The 26,077-nt window shown below is 47.7% G+C and overlaps 1 protein-coding gene across 1 annotated transcript in view; it reads right to left on the minus strand.

Annotated features, from left to right (window-relative positions):
• Nucleotides 1-26,077, minus strand: part of kif19 (kinesin family member 19) — a 285,358-nt gene that overhangs the window by 137,785 nt on the left and 121,496 nt on the right. Inside the window, exon 3 of the mRNA XM_072483431.1 lies at nt 8,488-8,598. Coding sequence (XP_072339532.1) covers nt 8,488-8,598 — 111 coding nt within the window. The remainder of the gene's footprint in view (nt 1-8,487; nt 8,599-26,077) is intronic.

The following is a 26,077-nucleotide window of genomic DNA, read 5'->3' on the forward strand; positions in this document are numbered from 1 at the left end:
AAATGTGGGAGAAAATGTGAAAAAGGAGAATAAAAATATTTTTTTTTAAATAAAAAATTAAAGGGACAGTACCTTAAAGGGAAACTGCCTTCAACAAAAAGCAAATCACAGGTGATACTTAAAACATCAAACCAAAACGTGATGGCAGGGGTCAATAATGCACCCCAGCCCCTACGGTGCAGAATGGGCACGGAAGGTGTCAAGGGTGCCAGTGGACACGACATGCTCCCTCTCCAGGGACATCCAGCTGAGAATATAGCCATGGAAGAGGGGCATACAGTCAGGTTGGACAACCCCCTTGATCGCCCATTGCCTGGATCTGTTGATGAGAGGTTTGGACAGGTCCAGCAGCAGGTTCACAAGAATGTCCTCCTTTTTCCCTGCCCCTCTCTGCACTAGATGCCTGTAGATCAGGGGTGTGGGGCTGAAGTACAAATAACAAAAGGTTTTTTAAATAACTGAAAAGGGGGTTCTGTCTAAAACAACCTAGAGGCATGGTCCATGGACTCCACAAGGGCGTAAAAAGGACAGGTATCTTGGGGGCTTTGTGAACTGTTGTATCCTATGGTTGTATGGTACTGCTGAATGTGATACCCTCCCTCCCAGGATCTCGATGTGAAGGGGGAGGACATCTCTGTAGAGGAACCTCCATTGGGGACCTCCACCGACAGGCGTGTCCAGGCAACAGGCAAAGACAAGGAAGTGACGGGCATGTACCAGCAGCCCATACAGGAAACACCTCCGTGCAGTGCGAAAGGACACGGAGGGCATTTCTGTGAGGTGGCTCAGGCTGTGGGGCTCCAGCTCCCGAGGGGAGTGCCGTGGCTGGGGACCAATGTGAAATTCTGTCCGAGCAGGGTTATGCTCAGATGGGAGTCCACTGCACATTTGCTCCAACTCGTGGGGTGCCATCCAGCCCACTCCTCCACCACCCAGCACGTCCCCGATCCTGGTCACCCAGCAGCCACAGCCCGTCCCTCTGCCAGCAACCCGAAATGGTATTGGTGGAGGTGCAGATTCCTGAGCAGCGGCTCCCTGACGACAGCCGCATATCCAGATGGGCGAGTTCTGTGGCGCCAGGCGACCATGTTCCAGACTTTGAATAGGTCCTGGTAAAAGGTGGGCAACGCCTGCAAGGACAGACAAAGACCTGTTATCCCATTCTTAAAGTTTCAAAGCCAGTGCGCAGACTGGACAAGACAAGCCCTTAATCCAACTCATTGCTGGCTCCAAAAACCAATTCAAATTCAAATTGAAGACAATAGATAGTCTCGACAAGAGAGGCGTACAAGATCAAGGCTGACAAGAAAAGGCATTGCACCTCATCTTGGGCTTGAACTTAGCCAAAAGACCGAGATTACTACCGGCTAAAATTACTGTTGCCAGTTAGCAAATGCTGGCAATGGTTTGCATGACACTGCTACTTTTAAAAGTCATCATCCCACATGTTTTGAAGTGTCCATCTGCCGTCAATTTCTCTGGTTCCATATAAATATCAGACAATTTTGCTTGAAAGGGCAGCTTGTTAATCACCCATTTCACTAGTTGCAGGAACTCCCAAACTGGTTCAGTCTCTGCCTGGAGACCAGAACGCCCAGCTCTCATATGCACATCTCCTGGTGTTGGTAATATGGTTCGGGTCAGTGAGGTACCTCTGGAGTAATCAGAGTTTCCCGTCCACAACCACAGCTAAAATAGCTCTGTAGAAGAGTCACACGGATTTGAAACATTTTTTATTTTCTCTCGTTTGCACATTCTCCGCATGCCTGCATGGGCCTCACCCCCACAAACCAAAATATGTGTGGGGTAGGTGGATTGGTCCCGCTAAATTGGAAACATAATGAATTGTATCACGTGAGAGTACCTTTAAGAAATGGGTGTTTATAAAATAGCTGTAGTGGATGTACCTTTAAGAAATGGATGTTTATCAGTGATGTCAGAGTGTGGGTGGAGCTGGGCTGTCCGTCTGCTTTTTCTTTCTCTTTGGGCTGTCTGCTACAGGGTGTGTTTCGTTTCGTTTTCAGAGAGAAGAGCTGCAGTGAAAGCCAGCAGATGTGCATGGATCTCTCTACAAGCTATCATGGAGGCAGTTGAGCTGCCGGTTTACTGATAGCCGTGGGCCAAGAAAGAGCACGCCAGCATCAATGTGTGGCTGCACGTAGACAGCAGCAGCACCCTGAGGAGGAAGGGTTGGCAGGGTCTGCTGAGCTGCCAGAGGCTGCACCACACAGGGAGGGCACTCTGATGCGACAATATCGGGTACAGGTCTACCAGTGGAGACCTCTCTGGCATCTGCCAGTCTGCCGCACATAAGTGACCAATGCGCTCTTCGTAAGGGAGCGCAAATACATCAGCTTTGGCTGGATCCAGGCCAACCAATGCGGTTTGCGCGCATTGCTGGAGTTTTCCATGTGCAGGGAGTAATTGCCTGCACACATGTGGCTCTGCATTCCCCATGGCATCATGGTGGTTCATTCATTAAACGCACGGGATTCCACTGCCTGGATGTGCAGTTCATCTGCGGCAATACCAAGCGCATCCTGCGGGTGTGCGCCTGGTTCCCGGGTAGTGACCACGACAGCTACATCCTTGGCTGCTGTCAGATCCCAGTGGCCTTTGAGAGGGAGCAGCGGCTGGAGGGATAGTTCCTCGGGGACAAGGGGGACCCCCTCAGGACATAGCTGAGGATGCCTGTGCGGACGCCACATAGTGCAGCTGAGACTTGGTGCAATGAGTATCTCATTGCTCATGCTGCAACTCGCTCATTGGTGGAATGGGTGACCAGACTTCTCTCGGGGGGGGGGGGGGGGGGGGTTGTGTGTGTGTGTGTGGTGGTGGCTCCAGTACAGCCCCCAGAGGATATCGTCCAACATTATGGTGTGCTGCACACTCCATAATCTGATGCTGCAACAGGATGAGTAGCTGGCTGAGGAGGACATGGAAGATCACCACATTTCCTCAGATAAGGATATCAAGGGGGCCACATGGGGTGTGGGCCTTAGTTATCGGTGTGGTGTCAGCGCCTCGTTCTCTCCTTTCATGGGCAGAGCTCAGAAGCCCAAGAACCAAACAGTGTGGGAGAATGATGATGACTTGCATTGAGGACAGAGAAATGCTCCTCAGATCTCCTGTGAACTTCTGACTCCTGCCTGGCAGAATGCTGCTCACGATCTGCCAATGAACAGGGTAGTCTCTAGGTGATGAGATGCTGAAGGACCAATCTCTGCTGATCCTGCCTCATTCGTTGTTAGAGGTGCTGATGAGGTGCAAGTGGAGAGACTCTCTCAAGGCTTCAGCCGTTGCCTTCCTTGAGCTGATAGCAAGAATCCCCAGATGAATGACCTGGGTGTTGGCCTGAGTGCCAGGAGAGGGGGGTCTCACGGTGACCAGTAATACACCAGCATCACTGCATCATCACAGTGCAGGAGCGGTAAGGACAACCATTAAGCTAACGTCCTTGCTGAGGAGAATGCACCAATGTTGGCCATCCAGCTTTAACACTGAGGTTGTCAGTACATGCTGCAATGGAATTAGAGTGGGGAGGCACCAGGAGGATGAATGATGTGACTTTGAATACACTACATGGTGATTTTCCAGCTGGGTTGTGCCCGGAGAAAATGCAAGCCCTTGAGCATTATTCATCCATGTTCTAGTCATTGTAATTTATTGAAGATATCTGGTACAGTGCCGGCAAAGATGACTCCACAGAGATCTGGATGCCACCTTAAAGGGGCACCCTAAATCAGCATTAGAAGTAAACTCCCCCCATCGCCCCCATGAACACGGAGGACCCCCCCTACAATGGAGGCAGCCACCAACACAAGCATCAGCGCACTTCCTCTATCCCTCAGGAATCCCCCCCTCGTACACATTGGGACACTCTCCCCCACCCCCTCTCCCGCACCATGCCCCCCACTCCCCCAGGCACCCTGCCTTTTCCCAGGTATCGTGGCGCACCACTTCACAATCATTGTGGTCTGCGCACCCCCCACCCCCCAATCACACATTAGGGGAACCACCCCTCAATGGGGCTCCTTAGTGGGTCTGCCCCGGCACTGCCAGAGGGTAGTGTCTGGGTGCTGGGCACCCGGGGGCTATTCGTACCTGTGCGCCCCGCTGTGTTTTTCGTTTTTGAAAAACAGTTTTAAATCGCACCGGCATGATGTCACACCGGCTGGGTGGGACGTAAAAGCCGCTAATTAATGTATCCTAATCGGGCTCTCGCCCTTCCTGGGCGGGAACCTGATCGCGTCATCGGAGGGGATGTGTGGGAGATCACGTTCGGAATCTCGCCGATACAAATCCCATTTTAGGCCACAGATCATAGAATCCCTACAATGGAGAAGGAGGCCATTCAGCCCATCGAGTCTGCAGTGACTCTTGGAAAGAGCACCCGACCTCGACCCACATGTAAATGATTGAGAATTTAATAACCTCAACCTCATAAAATATGATCTATGAACTATAATAAAAATTGCAGACGGCAGTACACCTTTCATTTTTATTCTGCAAATTCAGGATACCTGCACTCTGCAATGTATTACAATTGTTTATATACTGAACTGTTCATTATTATGTCATAGAATCTCGACATTGCAGAAGGAGACCATGCGACCCATCCAGTCTGCACTGATCCTCTGAAAGAGCCCCCTGCATAGGCCCATGTCCCCCATCCTGCCACTGTAACCCAGTAACCTCACCTAACCTTTTGGCCACCAAGGGGCAATTTAGCGCGGCTAATCCACCTAACCTGCACATCTTTGGACTGTGGGAGGAAACCGGAGCACCCGGAGGAAACCCACCCAGACACGGGGGGAAAAGTGCAAACTCCACACAGACAGTCACCCAAGGCCAGAATTAAACCCAGGTTCCTGGCGCTGTGAGGCAGCAGTGCTAACCACTGGGCTACCGTGCAGCGAACTTACAGGATTACAGTAGCCATTACACGATTGGTGCCCAGGGCTAGCTAAATTGTGGCCAGGATTTTGAAGATAACCGCATCTTTAATCAAACTCTTATTTCTTTATTTTTCCTTGATTTTTCTCTTACCTATTTAGATACATGAATTATTCAATACAATTTAGCACGCAGCAGGAGGAGGAGGGTATGCCAAGCTGAAGATTTACTACTTCCGTCAATTCTGCTCTCTATCAGTCCATGGAAGATCAGCTTGTGGCAGTAGGAAGCAGCCAGGTCTGCTTTTCATACACCCATTATCTCTAGTAATTCAACTGACTATTGACAAAGTACACCCTCCAGCAAATGCCAAGACGCTCCAGCTCGAAACCATCCAATTAACTGGTGCTTCACCACCCATGATCCAACATTCATTTTCAGAAATTCTATCTTGTTTGTCATTTTTAAATCAGCGCCATCAATCTGGTGAAAACTTTTTCCGTTCAAATTTCCCTCACCATTGCTGACTGTGCCTTAAGCTGCCAATGCCCTCAAACTCCTTCCTTAAACCTTTCAGCTTCTCTTTTCCTCCTTTAAGACACTCCTTACAACTTACTTCTGTAGCCAAGCTTTTGGTCACCGGTTCCAAAAATCCCTCTGTGTAGCTCGGGGTAAAATCTGCTTGAATTAAGATTCCTGTGAATCACGTTGGGACGTTTGGCGGGAAGGTGCTACATAGATGCTGTTGTAGTTTCGTTTCTGCTTTTCTGAAATTCTACTAATTTCTTTACTGCCAGGCACTCATTCTTTCTGAACATTATTGACCACAAAATTCACAGCTGAAATTTTCCTGTAACCCCATCTCGAGGGAGAATAGAGCACAAAATACAAAGACAGCCCTGTATGTGCTAAAGTAGAAGCTACAATCACGAAGGCGTTATCCAATCAGGCACCACTGAAATTGCTCTCAAAACCGTCCGAGCTTATACTGATGAAATGGCATTAAGCTTTATCCTCAGTGAGATATTATCTACAAGAAATACAGAGAATACAATTTCCTGCTCCGTCCTTTAACATTCCCCCAAAAAAGTAGCTTGTACTTGTTTCAGTGGTTTAATCAACTATAATGCATATTTTCTGATACAGTACAATGCCCCATCATACACCTGGATGAGGAAGATAAGAATTTATGGAGTAGGAAAAGATTATACTTCTGAAGCAATTATCAAACTATGGGAGAGAAATACCATGTTAAAGTTGCAGAATATATAACTGCCTGAAAAATAAATCAAGCACTAAGAAGATGCTGGTTGAAACAAGTGGAAGAGATGAGGTGTAGAACATTATTACTACATTTTGCATTTGTAATACATCAATTTCAGATCGAAGTGACTCAGCGTCAAGACCATCACAGTACGGTTTGCATGAATTAAGTTGCTGTAAGGCAATGCATAAATTTTAAGACTTGTTGGAGACACAATATGCCATTTGTCCATCGCTACAGGAGGAGGCAAGAAAGAATAAGGTTCAAGCTAATTAAAGACCATGAGATCTGCTCACTTTGTGTGTGGAACTACCTTGTGTGTAAACTGTCTTGTGTAAGTAGAATAGGTGATATATAGAGGAGGAATAAGCACTTAGGGGAGTAAACAGTGCTTACAAAGGGGATAAACATTGAAGCTAAAGTAGAAATTCATAATCACCCGAGTTCAGGCTGGTCCACTATGTCCAAGGTTTGATCCAATTTGAGCCATGCCTACTTGAAGGTCACGCTAGCTACAGGCATAAATCTTGGAATGGCCACAAAATCTCGTGAGAGGCCAAAAACAGGATTTGCGCCGGCAAGATTTCCGAATGCAATCTTCCCCACCCCTTTCCAATGACGTGATTAGGTTCACGCCCAGGAAGGATGCGAGCCAGATTAGCAGAAATTATCATATACTTTAATCTCATTAGCAGAGTTAGTGCCGCTACTTCTGCCCTCAACGTATTGTCGCACCTAGCCGGTGTGAAATCACGCCTGCGTGAATCACTACTGGTTTCCAAAAACACAAACAAGTCATTCTGGCCACGCCGGGGCACAGAGGTAAGTATAGCCTCAGAGAGGTGAAAAACATGCCCTGGCAGTGCCAGGAGTGGGTCCTCTGAGGAGCCCCACTGGGGGGAGTCCCCCTTATGTGTGGTCAGATGTTAGGGGGGGGGGGGGGGGGGGTGGAGTCCTCCGTGGGGAGGATGTGGTGTTTAATTTCAAGCGCAGATCGGGGAGCTCTTTAAAAATGCCCCCCATTCTCTGTGGAACTGGTCTTGCTGGCTCTATCAGGTCCTGACCCACCACCGTGATGGTGCAAAACACTTCCCCAGATTCTCTGTGTACTGAGTGCCAAAATATCTGGAGTGAAAACATGGCTGTGCATCTGGAGAAATACACGCTAGTTTGCATGGAACTCTGACAAATTTTGGTAAAATTCCACCCAAGATCTGGTTTAGCACACTGGGCTAAATCGCTGGCTTGTAATGCAGAATAGGCAGCAGCGCGGGTTCAATTCCCCTTCAGCCTCCCCAAACAGGTGTTGGAATGTGGTAACTAGGGGCTTTTCACAGTAACTTCATTGAAGCCTACTTGTGACAGTAACCGATTATTATCCATTCAAATTTATTCAAGTTCACAATAGGAATTTAAAATGTTATGGTTTTAAAAGGGGTATCTTACTTAAGGGTCTGTACTTGAAAGTTCGTAGCCAGAAATGGCAAAGTGGTGCTCAATTCAAACTGAGTTGAAACAAATAAGACAATTTAATTCTTTCAACCTTGCTGCCAAAAATTACTGAGCACAGTTCCTTAAGAGAGGCCGTCAAAATTAATAAATACTGGACTGCTTATCCGAGGGTCTTCTGTTCAAATTTTAACCTACATTGTGATCAGTCCAAATCTACATCGTCATCAAACTCCAATATTATAATATAAATTTAAGAATTGCAGCGGCACGGTGGCACAGTGGTTAGCACTGCTGCCTACGGCGCTGAGGACCCAGGTTCGAATCCCGGCCCTGGGTCACTGTCCTTGTGGAGTTTGCACATTCTTCCCGTGTCTGCGTGGGTTTCACCCCCACAATCCAAAGATGTGCAGGGTAGGTGGGTTGGCCACGCTACATTGCCCCTTAATTGGAAAATAAATAATTGGGCACTCTAAATTTATATTTAAAAAAATGTAAGAATTGCAATTAGTTTGGGTTGTGTGTGTCAGAACTCTCCTCCAGTACTGTCCATCTCTAGGTTGTATCATCGATGTAGTTAATTTGATTGTGTGCCCTTGTTTAACCTGTATCAATTAATTTCTAATGCATGGACCTGATATAATGTAATCTAGTAGCCCAGACTGTGGCATCATTGTCTATGGTTTTGAATTTAAGCTGCACTCTCTTACTTTCAAAATCATTGATTCGATAGTATATTTTTAAAAAATGTTCTTTTAGTTGTTCCTTGAGCATGATTGGTATCCTTTTCCAGATCTTCACCATCACCCACCATCTGAGAAGACATAAGCTGGGCACAGCATTCAAACGGAGGTCTTGTACAATATTAAATACCTCACCTGAGATGCAGTGTAATTGAAGGTCACATCAAACATGTATGACTTCTCTCGAGAGCGGTTGGCTCGTAGAATGTCATCAGGGTCTTCCATTGGATCCATTAGCACCACCATCTATAAAGGAGACGTAATACATATTACCAGAAGTGAACAAAGGGACATTTCTGTCAACAGCGTTCAATACACTTTAAAAGCATGCTACACAGCGAATCTCTGCTGGGGTAAGTGGAGGATATTGCAGTGATAGCAAGATAATGTAATTACAAACATTTCCATAGCAGCGTCACTGTTGAGAGAAATGTATCCTATAACCTTTGAATCCAAATATTTTAGACTTGATCAGTAAAGAATCAGTGTGTCAAAACATTGTTATAATTAAGGATTTCCACCAGTAGAGTGCAGGCCAACTATTACACAATGAATAATTTCACACCATATCCTGTTTTGCAGCTGCCTACAATATCAATCTTGTAACATTCAGCTAAGTCCACACACATTGCTTTCATCTGTGGAGCCAACTTTAGCTTTGGAAAACTCAATGATATATTGCATTTTAATGGCGCAGTTGAGCTCTAAATGCTATTCTCATTTGATGCTTTTATTTTCTCCCTGAATGTATAGTCCAGTTCTCACATCTACGCCCACCAATGAGCTCATCTCTGTTGCTCCCCTCTATCATTAAATCAGAGCAAGCCGACAACTTCTGAAAAACACTGGAAGAATTTGCACGTTATCAAATAACGCATATATTTGCATATTATTACAAATCCATATGGTCAGGGATTCATCTAGACACAGGAGCAGGCCATTTAATCACCTAAGCCTGTTGTGCCATTTAACTACATCATGGCCGATCTGTACCTCAACTCCTTTGTCCGCCTTTGATTCATATCCCTTTAATGCATTTACTTCAAAAAAATCTATCAATGTCAGTTTTGAAAATTTCAATTTGTCAAACATTTGCTGGCCTTTGTGAAGTGAGTTCCAGATTTCCACCATCCTCTGTGTGGATAATGCACTTCCTGATTTCACTCTCATGGGACCTACTTTCATTTTAGGATTATATTCACTTGGTCTGGATTGCTCCACCAAAGGATAATGCTTTTCTGCCTGAAGAAACGCCTTTATCATTTAAAACACCTGAATGCAATATATCCTTATTCTTCCATAATCAAGGGAATGTAAACCAACAAGTTTCTACAACTTCTCTTCACAATTTAGCATTTTAAGCCTCAACAACATCCTGAGGTGAATCTGCCTATTTCAATGTCATTCCTGAGGGGCAGCGCTCCAAACAGAGCACAACATTCTAGATATGGTCCAATTAAGGCTCTGTACAACCAAACATCGGTAGGATACAAGATGTGGGTGGGGGAATAGTAGCTTTTCCTCGGGCTCAGGCACCACTTGCTCCATAAATCGTCAGTTACCCTCGTTGCCAGGCACATACTTACCTAATCCAAGAGTTAACATCTGATATTATGTCCCTGGAAGACTGTCCCTGGATTAGTATTGGTGAAAATATGCCAAAATATGTGAGCAAATCCAGCAGTGCAAGAACGGAATCAGATTCAGCGGAGTGGAGCCGCCATTTCAATATGGCGACTTGATCCCCGAGCAGTCCCTTGACCTGCCGTTCTCCGAGATACTCTCGGAGGTGCTGAAAATGATGACTGCCAATATTATCTGAGTTACAGGTCAGAGACTCAGCTTACTGACACAAAATCTAAGTGTTCATGAGACTGAGTTGTAGAAAACCAATATGAGGCTTGATGAAACGGAGGAAATAATCCTGAAAGTCGAGAATGTTACTTCTTCAGCTGAAGCTCATATTCTTGGAAAACCAACTGTGTGGGATGTCAGAAATCCTGGAAGGTTTGGAGAACAGAGGTCAGAGAAAGGATACCCGATTCAACAGTCTGCCAGAAGGAATTATTACAATCAGTGGCTAGGACACTGTACCGAAACCCCAATATTTTCGTTTATTTTTTAAGATAACAGAAAGAATGATTCATGAGGTGGTTGCGGTCATTTGGGAGCCCCAGGTCAGATGGTTTTGGGTGTGAGTTTTATCGGGAGTTTAAGGATCTGTTAATAGAGCCACTGGCAGGGCTGTTACCACCGACATTTCATGAGGCCAAAATCTCCCTGATTTTGAAGCGAGTTAAAGACCTGGAGGAATCTGCCTCTTACAGACCAACCTCCCTTTTGAATGCCGATTTAAAATTGTTCTCTAAGGCACTGGAAAGACGGTTGGAAGGTGTCCTGCTGATGATTGTTCGGAAGGACCAGTCTGGCTTTATTAAAGAATGGTTCTCCTGATAAAATGTCAGGAGATGCAGGCTCTGGATGGACTGGTGATCTCCTTGATTGTGGAGAAAGCCTTTGATCAGGTTGAGTGGAATTATCCGGTGTACATGCTGCAGAGATTTGGACTGGGTGAGGACTATGTTAAATGGATTCAGGATCTGTACCAACAGTCTGTAGCAGCAGTGTTCACGAATGGTTTTAGGTCTGAGAATTTGGGGCTCCATAGAGGGACCAGGTAGGGCTGTCCTCCATCTCTCTTGTTATTTGCATTGAAGAACCATTGGCAGAGACTATTAGACGGGTCCCCTCTAACATCGGGGTTGGAGTGTGGGGAGAAGCAATACAAGATTACGCTTTATGTGGATGATGTGCTGCTGTTAGTGTCTAAAGCCGGATGTCTCAGTTCCCACTATCATTGACGTGGTGGATGGATTTCATGCCTTCTCGGTTAGAAGATCAATTTTACAAAGTCAGAGGCTATGCGGTGGGAGAGTTGAGGGACAGACCTCCCTTGATAATTTCCCCTTTAAGTGGTCCCCATTGGGGTTTAGGTACCTGGGTGTCACAATTACCCCTTCTTTTCAGCAGTTATATGAGGCCAATTTCCCTCAATTGATTGCTACTATTAGGTTGGACTTGGCTCATTGGTCATTCCTGTTAGTTTCATGGCTGGGCAGGATTGCCTTGATTAAAAGGAATGTGTTGCGTGGACAATTATACCCCTTGCAGATGTTGCCAATTTTAAAAGAAATCAATGGAATGATCCGTTTATTTATTTGGAACAACAGGACGCCTTGTCTAAAGTTTACCAAGCTCCATCTCTCAGGGGCTAGAGGAGGTCTGGTAGTCCTGAACATTATGTTATATCAACTGGCTTCTCACTTTAGGTTCATAAAGGACTGAGTTAGGAAGGACCCTACCTTTATTTGGCTCAACATTGAAGCAGACCAGTCGGCTTATCCTCTTGTTATTTTATGGAGACAGTAAGGCAGGTTCAGCTAAATGTGATAATCCTATTATTATTAATACTCTTAGAGTGTGGAGATTTTTCCGTCAATTAGAAGGGCTGACTTCCGCTCCCTCTCCTATCCAGAGCAGCCCAGACTTCCCATTGGGTCTTATGGACCATAGATTTGATACATGGAAGGACAGAGGCAATTGCAGGCTGGCAGGCATGTTCAGAGATGCTTTCTTATAATCCTTTGAGCAGCTATGCCAACAAATTGACAACCTGAAACACTCCTTTTTTAAGTAATTATAGCTGAGAGACTTTATCCTTAATAAGACATACTTGCGCCTTGACTCCATTATTTCCTCAATGGATCAAATCCTGAATTCTGTGGAGCCTAAACAGTTAATCAGCAGGTTTTATGATACTTTATGTTCTAGATTGTGCGTTAGTATATTGGCTACCTTGCAGTCTTGTGAAAAAGACTTGGCAACTAATATTGATGAGGAGACATGGAGCAGTGCATGTAGAAAAAATAAGACTCAATATAAGATACTGCACCTTTGCATATCATGCCCAGTCTTAGACACAGATTTAATCCTGCTGTATACCCGATGTGCCTAAAGTACCTGGTAGTCGAGGGTGATTATATACATTGCGTATGGACCTGTGTTATGATTCAATCCTATTAGTCTGGTGTAGTCCTAGAGCAGGAATGGATCTTTGACAGAGCCTTAGAACTTAATCCTATGTTCCTAATTCTGGGTCTTCCTGATGGGAGAATTACTGATGCTAATGAAAAAGGCTGTGCAATTTCCTGACTGTTGCAGCTCGTAAGAATATCCTATGGTACTGGATTAGTGACAAACATCCTTCAATTCAAAACTGGCATAAAATCGTTATGGAATGTATTCCTATGTAATTCCTGACATCGGTGATCCGGTCTAAGCATTCTGTAAAATATGAGAACACTTTCTTAAATTTATAGGCTCCACCTTATCTGACTTGTTCCTGTTGGGTTTTCCGTGAGCCATATTTGTAAAAAATTTAAATCTAAAAAAGTATATTTTTAAAAAATCATCAGTAAATTATGTCCAATTTTAAATCGTCGAGATAAAGGCCAACATCCCATTTATGTTTTTCATTATTGTTTGTACCGGCAGCATCTTTTAGTGATTTGGATAGATTCCTAAATCCCTTTGCTCCTCCAGAGATCTTAGCTTCTCAGTATTTTTTTTTTAATAAACAATTTTATTGAGGTATTTTTGGCATATAAAACAATGACATTGTATAGTACTGTACAAAAAAGAAAACCAAATAACGCAGAGTACAAACCACAACTCCATTCTCGCAAGGACCTGCTGAAACCACCCCCTACTCTACTCTACCCTAGCCCCCGCCCCATCCCCCCCCCCTGCTGACGGTTAATTCTCCGCGAAGAAGTAATGAATGGCTGCCACCCCGATAGTGAACCTCTCAAGGCGAACTTAACTTTCTCTAGACCGAGAAAGCTCGCCATGTCCGATATCCATACTTCGATCTTCAGAGGCTTTGAGTCCCTCCATGCCAACAGTATTCGTTGCCGGGATACCAGGAAAGCAAAGGCCAAGACGTCGGCCTCCTTCTCCTCCTGGACTCCCGGGTCCTCCGACACCCCAAAGATTGCCACCTCAGGACTCATTACCACCCCAGTTTTCAAAACCCGGGACATGATGTCCGCGAATCCCTGCCTCTTCCCACTTTAGCTTCAGGTCCTCAGTCTGTGTATCCTCTGCTCCCATTAGTTCTTTATAAATATCTGAGACTCTACCCTCACCTACCTCCCCCGTCGATACTACCCTGTCCTGCCTCCCCTTTGGCGGGAGACGTGAGAAATCCCGCACCTGCAAGTATCTAAAGTCATTCCCTCCCGCCAGCCCAAACTTCTCCTCCAATGCCCTCATGCCCGGGAAGCTCCCTTCCAAGAACAGATCACCCACCCTCGCAATCCCCGCCCTCTGCCACAATCGAAACCCACCGTCCATGTTCCCCGGGGCAAATCGGTGATTGCCGCAGATTGGGTCCACACCGATGCTCTCACTTCCCCTATATGCCTCCTCCACTGGCCCCAGATCCGCAGAGCCGCCACCACTATAGGGCTGGTGGAGTACCGTGCCGGCGGGAGCGGCAGAGGCGACGTAACCAGGGCTGCCAAACTGGTGCCCCTGCACGAAGCAGCCTCCATCCGCTCTCAAACCGACCCTGTGCCCACCATCCATTTCCTTATCATTGCTATGTTGGCTGCCCAGTAGTAGTTGCTGAAGTTTGGCAACGCCAGCCCCCTTCCCCTCTGCTCCTTTCGAGCATCACCTTCCTCACCCGCGGGAACTTCCCCGCCCAAACAAATCCCAGGATAATTTTATTCAGCCTCTTAAAGAAGGATGTCGGGATGAAAACAGGGAGACACTGAAATATGAACAAGAATCTCGGGAGAATTGTCATCTTAACAGTCTGCACCCTCCCCGCAAGTGACAGCGGGAGCGCATCCCAACTCCGAACCTCCTCCCTCACTCGTTCCACCAGTCGGGACAGGTTGAGCTTATGCAACTTGACCCAGTCCCGTGCCACCTGAATCCCCAAGTATCTGAAGCTTTCTCCTACCAGCCTGAACGGCAACCCCTTCAGCCTACTCTCTTGCCCCCTCGCCTGAATTACAAACAACTCGCTCTTAGCCACGTTCAGTTTATATCCTGAAAACCGGCCAAATTCCCTCAGGGTTTTCATGATGCCGTCCATCCCCGCCATTGGGTCTGACACGTATAACAACAGGTCATCCGCGTATAACGAGACTTTATGTTCCACTCCCCCCCGGACCAGCCCTTTCCAGTCCCTTGAAGCTCTCAGAGCAATTGCCAGGGGCTCTATGGCCAGCACGAACAGCAGTGGGGAGAGAGGGCAATCCTGTCTTGTCCCGCGGTGCAGTCTGAAATAATCTGATGTCGTCCTGTTTGTCCTTACACTAGCCTCTGGGGCCTGGTATAACAGCCTAACCCAGTCAATGAACCCCTCCCCGAACCCAAACCGTCCCAGCACCTCCCACAGATAGTCCCACTTGACCCGGTCAAAAGCCTTTTCCGCATCCATTGCTACCACTATCTCTGCCTCCCTGCTCTCCGGGGGCATCATGATCACATTAAGCAGCCTCCTTGATGCGACCATCAATTCACTGAGAGACACATTGAGAAGTAAACCGTGGTTTTAATCAGCTTACAACTGAGCCTGCCTGTGATTGGTACAACAACAAATACATAACGTAACACGATACAGCAGTAACATGATATCACAGTGCACTGGTGAATTAACAGTAGTTCCATTCACCACACTCCTTAGATTGGCCACCAGTTGCCTACCCTTTACGAACCCGGTTTGGTCCTCCGCAATTACGTCCGGTACACAGTCCTCAATTCTAGTCGCCAAGACCTTGGCCAGTAATTTAGCGTCTATGTTGATCAAAGAGATCGGCCTGTAAGACCCACAAGCCTCCGGGTCTTTATCCCGTTTCAGAATAAGTGAAATAGTGGTCTGCGACATCGTCGGGGGTAGAACCCCTCTGTCTCTTGCCTCGTTAAAAACCTTGACCAGCACTGGCCCCACTATCTCGGCAAACTTTTGATTAAACTCCACCGGATACCCATCCAGCCCCGGGGCTTTGCCCGACTGCATGACCTTCAGGCCCCCCAATACCTCTTTGATCCTGACCAGGGCCCCCAGTCCGTCTACCACCCCCCTACCCACTCTTGGGAAGGTCAGTCTGTCCAGGAATCGCCTCATCCCCTCCGGCCCCCTGGGGAGTTCAGAAGTGTACAGCTTACTATAAAAGTCCCTAAACATCTTGTTCAGCTCTGCCGGATCCCCCACCAGATTTCCCTCCTCATTCGCTATCCTTCCAATCTCCTTAGCCGCTTCCCTCTTCCTTAGTTGTTGCGCGAGCATTCTGCTGGCCTTCTCTCCATGCTCATGTATCGCACCTTTTGCCTTTCTAAGCTGCTCTACGGCCTTGCCTGTAGTCAACACCCCGAATTCGGCCTGCAGCCTCTGTCGTTTCCGGAGTAACTCTGGGCTTAGGAGCACAGTGTAGCTTCTGTCCATCAGAAAATTTCCTTAACCAGTCGATCCGTTTCTGTCCTATCTGTCCTGTCCCTATGAGCCCGGATTGAGATCAGCCCCCCTCTCACCACTGCCTTCAGCGCCTCCCAGAGCACCGCTGCTGAGACTTCTCCAGTATTGTTTACCTGCAGGTAATTCTGCATGCATCTCCTGAGTCTCTCATACACCGCCTCGTCCGCTAGCAATCCAACTTCCAGCCTCCATTGTGGGTGCTGAAAGCTATCCTTACAAATCTGTAGATCTACCCAGTACGGAGCATGGTCCGATATGGCAATTGCCGGATATTCTGCCCCCCCACCATCCCGGCCAGCAAGTCCCTACTCATGACAAAGAAATCAATTCAGGAATACACCTTGTGTACGTGGGAGTAGTACGAAAACTCCCTCACCGACGGCTGGCTAAATCTCCACGGATCAGCTCCCCCCATTTGCTCCATGAACCCTCTCAGTTCCTTTGCCATCACTGGCAACCTGCCCATTTTTGAACACGACCGATCCAGGCTCGGGTCCAGGACTGTGTTAAAGTCCCCACCCAATATCCTGGGAGGGAAATTTGCCACAGCTCTTCGGGGGGGTGTTTAAACTAATTTGTCAGGGGGATGGGAAAACGAGCTGTAGTCCAGAAGCCAGTGTTGAGAGTAGTGAGGTACTGAGGAGGGTATCAAGGTCGCAGGAGTGTACCGGCAGACAGGAAGGTGGGTTGAAGTGTGTCTACTTCAATGCAAGGAGCATCCGGAATAAGGTAGGTGAACTTGGAGCGTGGATTGGTACCTGGGACTACGATGTTGTGGGCATTACGGAGACATGGTTAGAACAGGGACAGGAATGGTTGTTGGAAGTTCCGAGGTATAGATGTTTCAGTAAGAGTAGGGAAGGTGGTAAAAGAGGTGGAGGAGTAGCATTGTTACTGAAGGATAGTTTAACGGCTGCAGAAAAGCAGTTCGAGGGGGATCTGCCTACTGAGGTAATATGGGCTGAAATTAGAAATAGGAAAGGAGCGGTCACGTTGTTAGGAGTTTTCTATAGGCCCCCAAATAGTAATAGAGATGTGGAGGAAGAAATTGTAAAACAGATTATGGATAGGTGTGGAGGTCTCAGGGTAGTTGTCATGGGTGACTTTAACTTTCCAAATATTGATTGGAACCTCTATAGGTCGAACAGTTCGGATGGGGCAGTTTTTGTACAGTTGGATTTGGTACTGAGTAATGAACTAGGCCAACTGTTAGATTTGTTTGTGGGAGAGCATGTTGGAGATAGTGACCACAATTCGGTGTCTTTCACTATCGCATGGAGAGGTATAGGGCCATACGGCAGGGCAAAGTTTCTAATTGGGGGAGGGGTAATTATGATGTGATTAGGCAAGAATTAGGGAGCATAAGATGGGAACAGAAACTGTTAGGGAAAGACACAAATGAAAAGTGGAGCTTGTTCAAGGAACAAATACTGCATGTCCTTGATAGGTATGTCCCTGTCAGGCAGGGAGGAAAAGGCTGGGTGTGAGGGAGCCATGGTTCACAAAAGAGGTTGAATGTCTTGTCAAGAGGAAAAAGGAAGCGTATGTAAAGATGAGAAAACAAGGTTCAGTTGGGTCGCTTGAGGGTTACAAGGTAGCAAGGAATGAGCTAAAAAAAAAGGCTTAGGAGAGCTAGGAGGGGGCATGAGAAGTCCTTGGCGGGTCGGATCAAGGAAAACCCCAAGGCTTTTTACTCTTCTGTGAGAAATAAAAGAATGACCAGGGTGAGGTTAGGGCCGGTCAAGGACAGTAGTGGGAACTTGTGCATGGAGTCAGAAGAGATAGGAGAGGCGTTGAATGAATACTTTTCTTCAGTGTTCACCAAGGAGAGGGGCCATGTTTTTGAGGATGAGAGTGTGATACAGGCGGGTAGGCTGGAGGAGGTAGATGTTCTGAGGAAGGATGTATTAGCAATTTTGAAAACCTTAGGGTCGACAAGTCCCATGGGCCAGATGGGATATCTTCTAGGATTCTTTGGGAGGCAAGGGATGAGATTGCAGTGCCCTTGGCTTTGATCTTTGGGTCCTCACTGTCCACGGGGATAGTGCCAGAGGACTGGAGAGTGGCGAATGTTGTTCCTCTGTTCAAGAAAGGGAATAGGAATGACCCTGGTAATTATAGGCCGGTTAGTCTTACTTCGGTGGTCGGTAAGTTAATTGAAAAGGTCCTGAAGGATAGGACCTTTTGGAAAGATGCAGCTTAATCCGGGATAGTCAACACGGATTTGTGAAGGGTAAGTCTTGCCTCACAAATTCGATTGAATTCTTTGAGGAGATAACTAAGTGTGTAGATGAAGGTAGAGCAGTTGATGTCGTATACATGGATTTTAGTAAGGCGTTTGATAAGGTTCCCCATAGTCGGCTCATGAAGAAAGTAAGGAGGTGTGGGATAGAGGGAAATTTGGCCAATTGGATAAGTAACTGGCTATCACATAGAAGACAGAGAGTGGTGGTGGATGGAAAATGTTCAGACTGGAGACCAGTTACCAGCGGTGTACCACAGGGATCAGTGCTGGGTCCTCTGCTATTTGTGATTTTTATCAATGACTTGGAGGAGGGGGCAGAAGGGTGGTCAGTAAATTTGTTGATGACACCAAGATTGGTGGAGTAGTGGATGAGGTGGAGGGCTGTTGTAGGCTGCAAAGAGACATTGATAGGATGCAGAGCTGGGCCGGAAAATGGCAGATGGAGTTTAACCCTGATAAGTGCGAGGTGATTCATTTTGGTAGGAATAATTTGAATGTGGATTACAGGGTCAACGGCAGGGTTCTGAGGAATGTGGAGGAACAGAGAGATCTTGGGGTTCATGTCCACAGATCTCTGAAGGTTGCCACTCAAGTGGATAGAGCCGTGAAGAAGGCATATAGTGTGTTAGCATTTATTAACAGGGGGCTTGAGTTTAAGAGCCACGGGGTTATGCTGCAACTGTACATGACCCTGGTGAGACCACATTTGGAGTATTGTGTGCAGTTCTGGTCACCTCACTATAGGAAGGATGTGGAAGCATTGGAAAGGGTGCAAAGGAGATTTACCAGGATGCTGCCTGGTTTGGAGGATAGGTCTTATGAGGAAAGGTGTAGGGAGCTAGGGCTTTTCTCTTTGGTGCGGAGGAGGATGAGAGGCAACTTAATAGAGGTTTATAAGATGATGAGGGGGATAGATAGAGTGGACGTTCAGAGACTATTTCCTCGGGTGGATGTAGCTGTTACAAGGGGGCATAACTATAAGGTTCCGGGGGGGAGAAATAGGAGGGATGTCCGAGGTAGGTTCTTTACTCAGAGAGTGGTTAGGGTGTGGAATGGACTGCCTGCTGTGATAGTGGAGTCTGACACTTTTGGAACTTTCAAGCGGTTATTGGATAGGCACATGGAGCACACCAGAATTTCAGGGAGTGGGATAGCTTGATCTTGGTTTCGGACAAGGCTCGGCACAACATCGAGGGCCGAAGGGCCTGTTCTGTGCTGTACTGTTCTAAGTTCTATGATCAGTTTGCGCGCGTCCAAGTCGGGGATCTTTCCTAGCATCCTCCTGATAAAATTCACATCGTCCCAATTAGAGGCATACACACTGTCCAAGAGTACTCTCACCCCTTCGAGCTTACCCCTAACCATAACAAGTCTGCCGCCCCGATCCGCAACTGTACCCTCCGCTTCAAATTGAACCCTTTTATTAATCAGGATCGCAACCCCCCCTAGTCTTAGTGTCGAGCCCCGAGTGAAAGACCTGACTAACCCAGCCCTTCCTTAGCCTAACCTGGTCTGCCACTTTCAGGTGCTTCTCCTGCAGCATGACTACATCCGCCTTCAGAACCCGCAAATGCGCGAACACACGTGCCCTCTTCACTGGCCCATTTAGCCCACTAACATTCCAAGTGATCAGCCTGGTTGGGGGGCACTTCGCCCCCCCCCCCCCTTTGCTGATCAGCCATCCCGTTTCCTTGGCCAGCCCCACAGCCATGTGTCGCGCATCCTCTGGCCCGCCTCCTGGCCATCTCCACCCATGACCTCCCCACTGTTGCCATGTCCAATTTCCATCCTCGTCAGCAGATCAACTCCCCCCTCAGCAGGATTTAGATTGTCTGGAGACTTGGGCGGAGAGATGGCAGATGGAGTTTAATCCGGACAAATGTGAGGTAATGCATTTTGGAAGGTCTAATGCAGGTAGGGAATATACAGTGAATGGTAGAACCCTCAAGAGTATTGAAAGTCAAAGAGATCTAGGAGTACAGGTCCACAGGTCATTGAAAGGGGCAACACAGGTGGAGAAGGTAGTCAAGAAGGCATACGGCATGCTTGCCTTCATTGGCCGGGGCATTGAGTATAAGAATTGGCAAGTCATGTTGCAGCTGTATAGAACCTTAGTTAGGCCACACTTGGAGTATAGTGTTCAATTCTGGTCGCCACACTACCAGAAGGATGTGGAGGCTTTAGAGAGGGTGCAGAAGAGATTTACCAGAATGTTGCCTGGTATGGAGGGCATTAGCTATGAGGAGCGGTTGAATAAACTCGGTTTGTTCTCACTGGAACGAAGGAGGTTGAGGGGAGACCTGATAGAGGTCTACAAAATTATGAGGGGCATAGACAGAGTGGATAGTCAGAGGCTTTTCCCCAGGGTAGAGGGGTCAATTACTAGGGGGCATAGGTTTAAGGTGAGAGGCGCAAGGTTTAGAGTAGATGTACGAGGCAAGTTTTTTACGCAGAGGGTAGTGGCTGCCTGGAACTCGCTACCGGAGGAGGTGGTGGAAGCAGGGACGATAGTGACGTTTAAGGGGCATCTTGACAAATACATGAATAGGATGGGAATAGAAGGATACGGACCCAGGAAGTGTAGAAGATTGTAGTTTAGTCGGTCAGCATGGTCGGCACGGGCTTGGAGGGTCTGTTCCTGTGCTGTACATTTCTTTGTTCTTTGTTCTTTGTCCCCCCCCCCTAGCAACACCATCCTACCACCTAACCCCTGCTCTAATCTAACTATATGAACACCCCCCCACCTGGCTTCCGTTGACTCGCCCACCCAGCTAGTCCGGTGGCTCCCAGCTTCGGCGCCAGCGCGTCTCTCACCCATTGTTCCCTGGCTCCCCACCCCCGGCCCATCCATACCACTTCCCCAAACCAGTCCTGCTTAAACAAATCCTCTATACAAGTCAGAAACATCCCCAACAATAGTGCAATTTAAATCAAACAAATAGAGATAAGAAGTACCAGGCACTCTCAGCCTTTCCCCTCCAAACACAGAAAAAATTGCAAAACATTCCCCCAAAACCCCACCATAACCGCACCCTTTTAACTATTTTCTTTTTTATGTTTTCCCCCTACCAAAACTCCAACCAAACAAGTAACCTAAAAAGGAGACATTCAATGAAACACAAAAAAGAACAAGAAAAACACATCGCAACCAAAATACCCCCACCTAAAAAGGTCGAAAAAAAGCAAAGAACGGACCCAAGCATGCAGGCCTCTCTCACAGCGAGAGAGAAACAAAATAGACTTAAAAGTTCTACCATGAGTCCAAGAGTCCTCAGCTCAGGGCCAGCCCTTGCTTCTTAACAAAGTCCATCGCCTCCTCGGGTTCCTCAAAATAGTGGTGCTGACTCTCATACGTAACCCACAGTCGCGCTGGAAAAAGCAGCCCGAATTTCACCTTGTTCTTATACAAAATCTCCTTCACCTGCCTGCAGCCTCCCCTCCTCCTGGTCACCTCCGTACTCAGGTCTTGGTAAACGCGCAGGGTGCTACTGTCCCAAGTACAGCTTTGTGTGCTCTTGGCCCATTGCAGAACCCGCTCCTTGTCCAGGTACCTGTGGAACCGGACCACCATCGCTTGTGTGGGACCCCCCTCGTCGCGGCTGCCTCACCTGCACTCTGTGTGCCCTGTCCATCACCGGCGGGCGAGGGAACACATCGTTCCCCAGCAGCTTCTGAAACATACCCTCCACATACGCAGCAGCATCCAGCCACTCAGCCCCCTCCGGGGGGACAACGATTCTTACATTCTGCCGGCGAGATCTGTTGTCCAGGTCCTCCAGCCTCTCCAGGAGCATTTTTTGCTGATCCCTCAACCTCCGAATCTCCACGTCCGCCACCGTTTGAAAGTCGGCCTGCTCCTCCACCGTCTTCTCCAGCTTCTGGAGCTTCTCAGCCTGATCATCCAGCCTTTTTTCCAATCGGTCCATCGACTTCTGGAGCGACTCCAAGTTATCGTGCTTCAGAGCTAAAAAGCCCTCCTGCATGGCCTGTGGCAGCTGCTCCATTGTAGGCTGGGTTGTCGGCGCCTTGCTCTGGACATCAGCCATATTGGTCTCTCTCTCAGCCTCTACCGTGCCCTTGCTTGACCACTTCTTCTGCTGTTTACGGTCCCTCCGGCTTCTTAAGTCCATACAACTCTGTATGGGTTCAGTGCCTGAGTATTATTGCTTTCCAGTTCCGCGCTCAAAAGTGCAAAAAAGTTGGCGGAACAGGTCCAAAAGTCCGACCGAAACGGGAGCCACCAAATGCGCGACCTACTCCCTCATAGCTGCCACCGGAACCTAGCTTCTCAGTATTAATAAAATATTTGGATTTGGCTTCACTCAAATCCAAAATAGATGACTTTACATTTTCCCATATTGAACCCCTGTCACAGCTTTTCCCACTATGTCCTTTTGTAACTTCTTGATCCCATCTGCACAATCGACTGTGCCTCCGAACTCAATGTAATCTGAAAATTTGAACATCCATTTCTCCATTCCAACTCAGTGATACATATGGTGAAAAGCTGAGAGCCTAGTACAAATCCTTTTGGGAAACCTAATTTCCACATCGATTCAATCAGACATTCCTTTTTTTTCCTTGCTCTCTGACTCCTCTCTCCCAACCAGTCTGCAACTCATGTGACAAGGTTACCGCCAAGTTACTGGTCAAATGTCTTCAAAGGTCCATAATATAATGTGTCAGCCCCTCTCTTATCCACTATACTAGTGAAATCCCCAAAAGGTTGAACTAATTTAGATGTTTATGTTCTCAACCTAGGGCCCTCGGACCCTAGAAACTTTCCAGGATATCTGCTAAATACCTTGAAAGTATTTACCCAGCAGGACTGGTCTTACAGGTAAGAGAGGTGGGCGACCACCCAGAGTGCCACTGTCAATAGGTGCCATGGTCAAGAGTAAGGGAGTGTGCGGCAGTCAGAGGCAAGCTTGGTTTGAGACAGGAGGTAGGAACAGAATGTGACCACTAGGTGTGCACCACAGCGTAGGCTGGCTGTCTACTTTCGGAGAGCAATTAAAATGGAGGAGAACTGAGAGTGGCAAAAAATAGACTTCATATCGGACCCATTAGAGGGGGTAGAAGAAATCTTGAGGATTCTAGGGGAATTTGGCTGGTTTTCCGGGTATAAGCTAAATATGGGGAAAAGTGAGATGTTTGCGGTCCAGACGAGGGGACAGGAGAGGCGATTGGGGGAGCTGCCGTTTAGATTAGTAGGGGGAAGCTTTAGGTACCTAGGTATTCAAGTGGCGGGGAGAATGGGACCGACTGCATAAATTAAATCTGGCTCGACTAGTAGACTAAATGAAGGACGATTTCCGAAGGTGGGACGCGCTTCCGTTGTCACTGGCTGGGAGGGTGCAAACGGTGAAGATGACGGTCCTCCCGAGATTTCTGTTCGTGTTTCAATGTCTCCCCATCTTTATTCCACGGTCCTTTTTTAAACGGATCAACAAAGTGATCACTGGCTTTGTTTGGGTGGGCACGACCCCGCGAGTAAGGAAGGTACTGCTTGAGCGGAGTCGGGGAGAGGGCGGGCTGGCGCTGCCAAATTTTAGTAATTATTACTGGGCGGCGAATATAGCCATGATCAGGAGGGGGGGGGGGGCGGTTGGCATGGGAGCGTCTGGAGGCGGCTTCATGCAAGGGCACCAGTCTGGGGGCGTTGGTAACGGTGCCTCTGCCGTTCCCGCCGGCATAGTACTCCACCAGCCCCGTCATGGTGGCGGCCCTGAGAGTCTGGGGGAGCAGAGGGAGCATCGGTCTGGTCCCCATTCTGTAATAATCACCGGTTTGCCCCGGGAAGTATGGATGGGGGGTTCTGGATATGGCGGCGAGCAGGGATTGAGAGGCTGGGGGATATGTTTATAGAGGGGAGCTTTCCGAGTATGCGGGCACTGGAGGAGAAGTTTGGGCTGGCAAGGGGAAACAAATTCAGGTATCTGCAAGTGCGGGACTTCCTATGTAAACAGGTGGCAACATTCCTGCTCCTACCGCTAAGGGGGATTCAGGACAGGGTAGTTTCCAGAGGGTGGTTAGGAGAAGGGAGCGTCTCTGACATTTACAAGGAACTTATGGGGTCAGAGGAGACGCAGACCGAGGAGCTGAAGCGCAAGTGGGAGGAGGAGCTGGGAGGAGAGATAGAGGATGGTCTATGGGTGGACGCGTTGAGTAGAGTCAACGCGTCTGCAACATGTACCAGGGTCAGCCTGATACAATTCAAGGTCGTTCACCGAGCTCACATGATAGTGGCCCGGATGAGCAGATTCTTTGGGGTGGAGGACAGGTGTGCAAAATGTGCGTGAGGACCAGCGAACCATGTCCACATGTTCTGGGCATGTCCGAAGCTTAGGGGATTTTGGCAGGGTTTGCAGATGTCATGTCCACGGTGTTAAAAACAAGGGTGGCACTGAATCCAGAGGTGGCGATTTTCGGGGTGTCGGAAGACCCGGGAATCCAGGAGGAGAAAGAGGCAGACCTTCTGGCCTTTGCTTCCCTGGTAGCCCGGAGACGGATACTATTAGCTTGGAGGGACTCAAAGCCCCCGAAGTCGGAGACCTGGCTATCGGACATGGCTAGCTTTCTCTGTTTGCAGAAAATCAAGTTCACCTTGAGAGGGTCACTGTTGGGGTTCACCCGGAGGTGGCAACCGTTCGTCGACTTCTTCGTGGAAAATTAATCGTCAGCAGAAGGGGGGGGGGGGTTTGTTTAGCTTAGAGTAGGGGGTTAATAAAGGTGGGACCTGTAAGGGAGGGTGACGGCTTTTGCACTATGTGTATAGTTTCATGTATATTGTTTATTTTGTTGTTGTTATAATACCAAAATTACCTAAATAAAATGTTTATTAAAAAAAAATGAAAATAGACTTTATTTTTTAAAAAATTTAAATAAATTTAGAGTACCCAATTCTGGGTTTTTTCCAATTAAGGGGCAATTTAGCTTACCCTGCACATCTTTGGGTTGTGGAGGTAAGACCCACAGAAACACGAGGGGAATGTGCAAACTCCACACAGACAGTGATCCGGAGCCGGGATCAAAGCCGGGTCCTCAGAGCCGTGAGGCAGCAGTGCTAACCACTGTGCCACCGGGCCGCCAGAAATAGACTTATAAGAATAAAGAACAAAGAAAATTACAGCACAGGAACAGGCCCTTCGGCCCTCCCAGATCCAGATCCTTTATCTAAACCGGTCACCTATTTTCCAAGGATCTACTTCCCTCTGTTCCCCGCCCATTCATATATCTGTCTAGATGCATCTTAAATGATGCTATCATGCCCGCCTCTACCACCTCCGCTGGCAAAGCGTTCCAGGCACCCACCACCCTCTGTGTAAAAAACTTTCCACGCACATCGCTCTTAAACTTTCCCCCTCTCATCTTGAAATTGTGACCCCCTTGTAATTGACACCCCCACTCTTGGAAAAGCTTGTTGTATCCACCCTGTCCATACCTCTCATAATTTTGCAGACCTCAATCAGGTCTCCCCTCAACCTCCGGCTTTCCAACGAAAACAATCCTAACCTACTCAACCTTTCTTCATAGCTAGCACCCTCTATACTAGGCAACATCCTGGTGAACCTCCTCTGCACCCTCTCTAAAGCATCCACATCCTTCTGGTAATGTGGCGACCAGAACTGCACGCAGTATTCCAAATGTGGCCTAATGAAAGCCTTAGACAACTGTAACATGACCTGCCGACTCTTATACTCAATGCCCCGTCCGATGAAGGCAAGCATGCTGTATGCCTTCTTGACCACTCTATCGACCAGCGTTGCCACCTTCAGGGTACAATGGACCTCAACTCCCAGATCGCTCTGTACATCAATTTTCCCCAGGACTCTTCCATTGACCGTATAGTCCGCTCTTGAATTGGATCTTCCAAAATGCATCACCTCGCATTTGCCTGGATTGAACTCCATCTGCCATCTCTCTGCCCA

This window comes from Scyliorhinus torazame, chromosome 18, assembly GCF_047496885.1.
Source record: "Scyliorhinus torazame isolate Kashiwa2021f chromosome 18, sScyTor2.1, whole genome shotgun sequence".
NCBI lineage: Eukaryota > Metazoa > Chordata > Chondrichthyes > Carcharhiniformes > Scyliorhinidae > Scyliorhinus > Scyliorhinus torazame.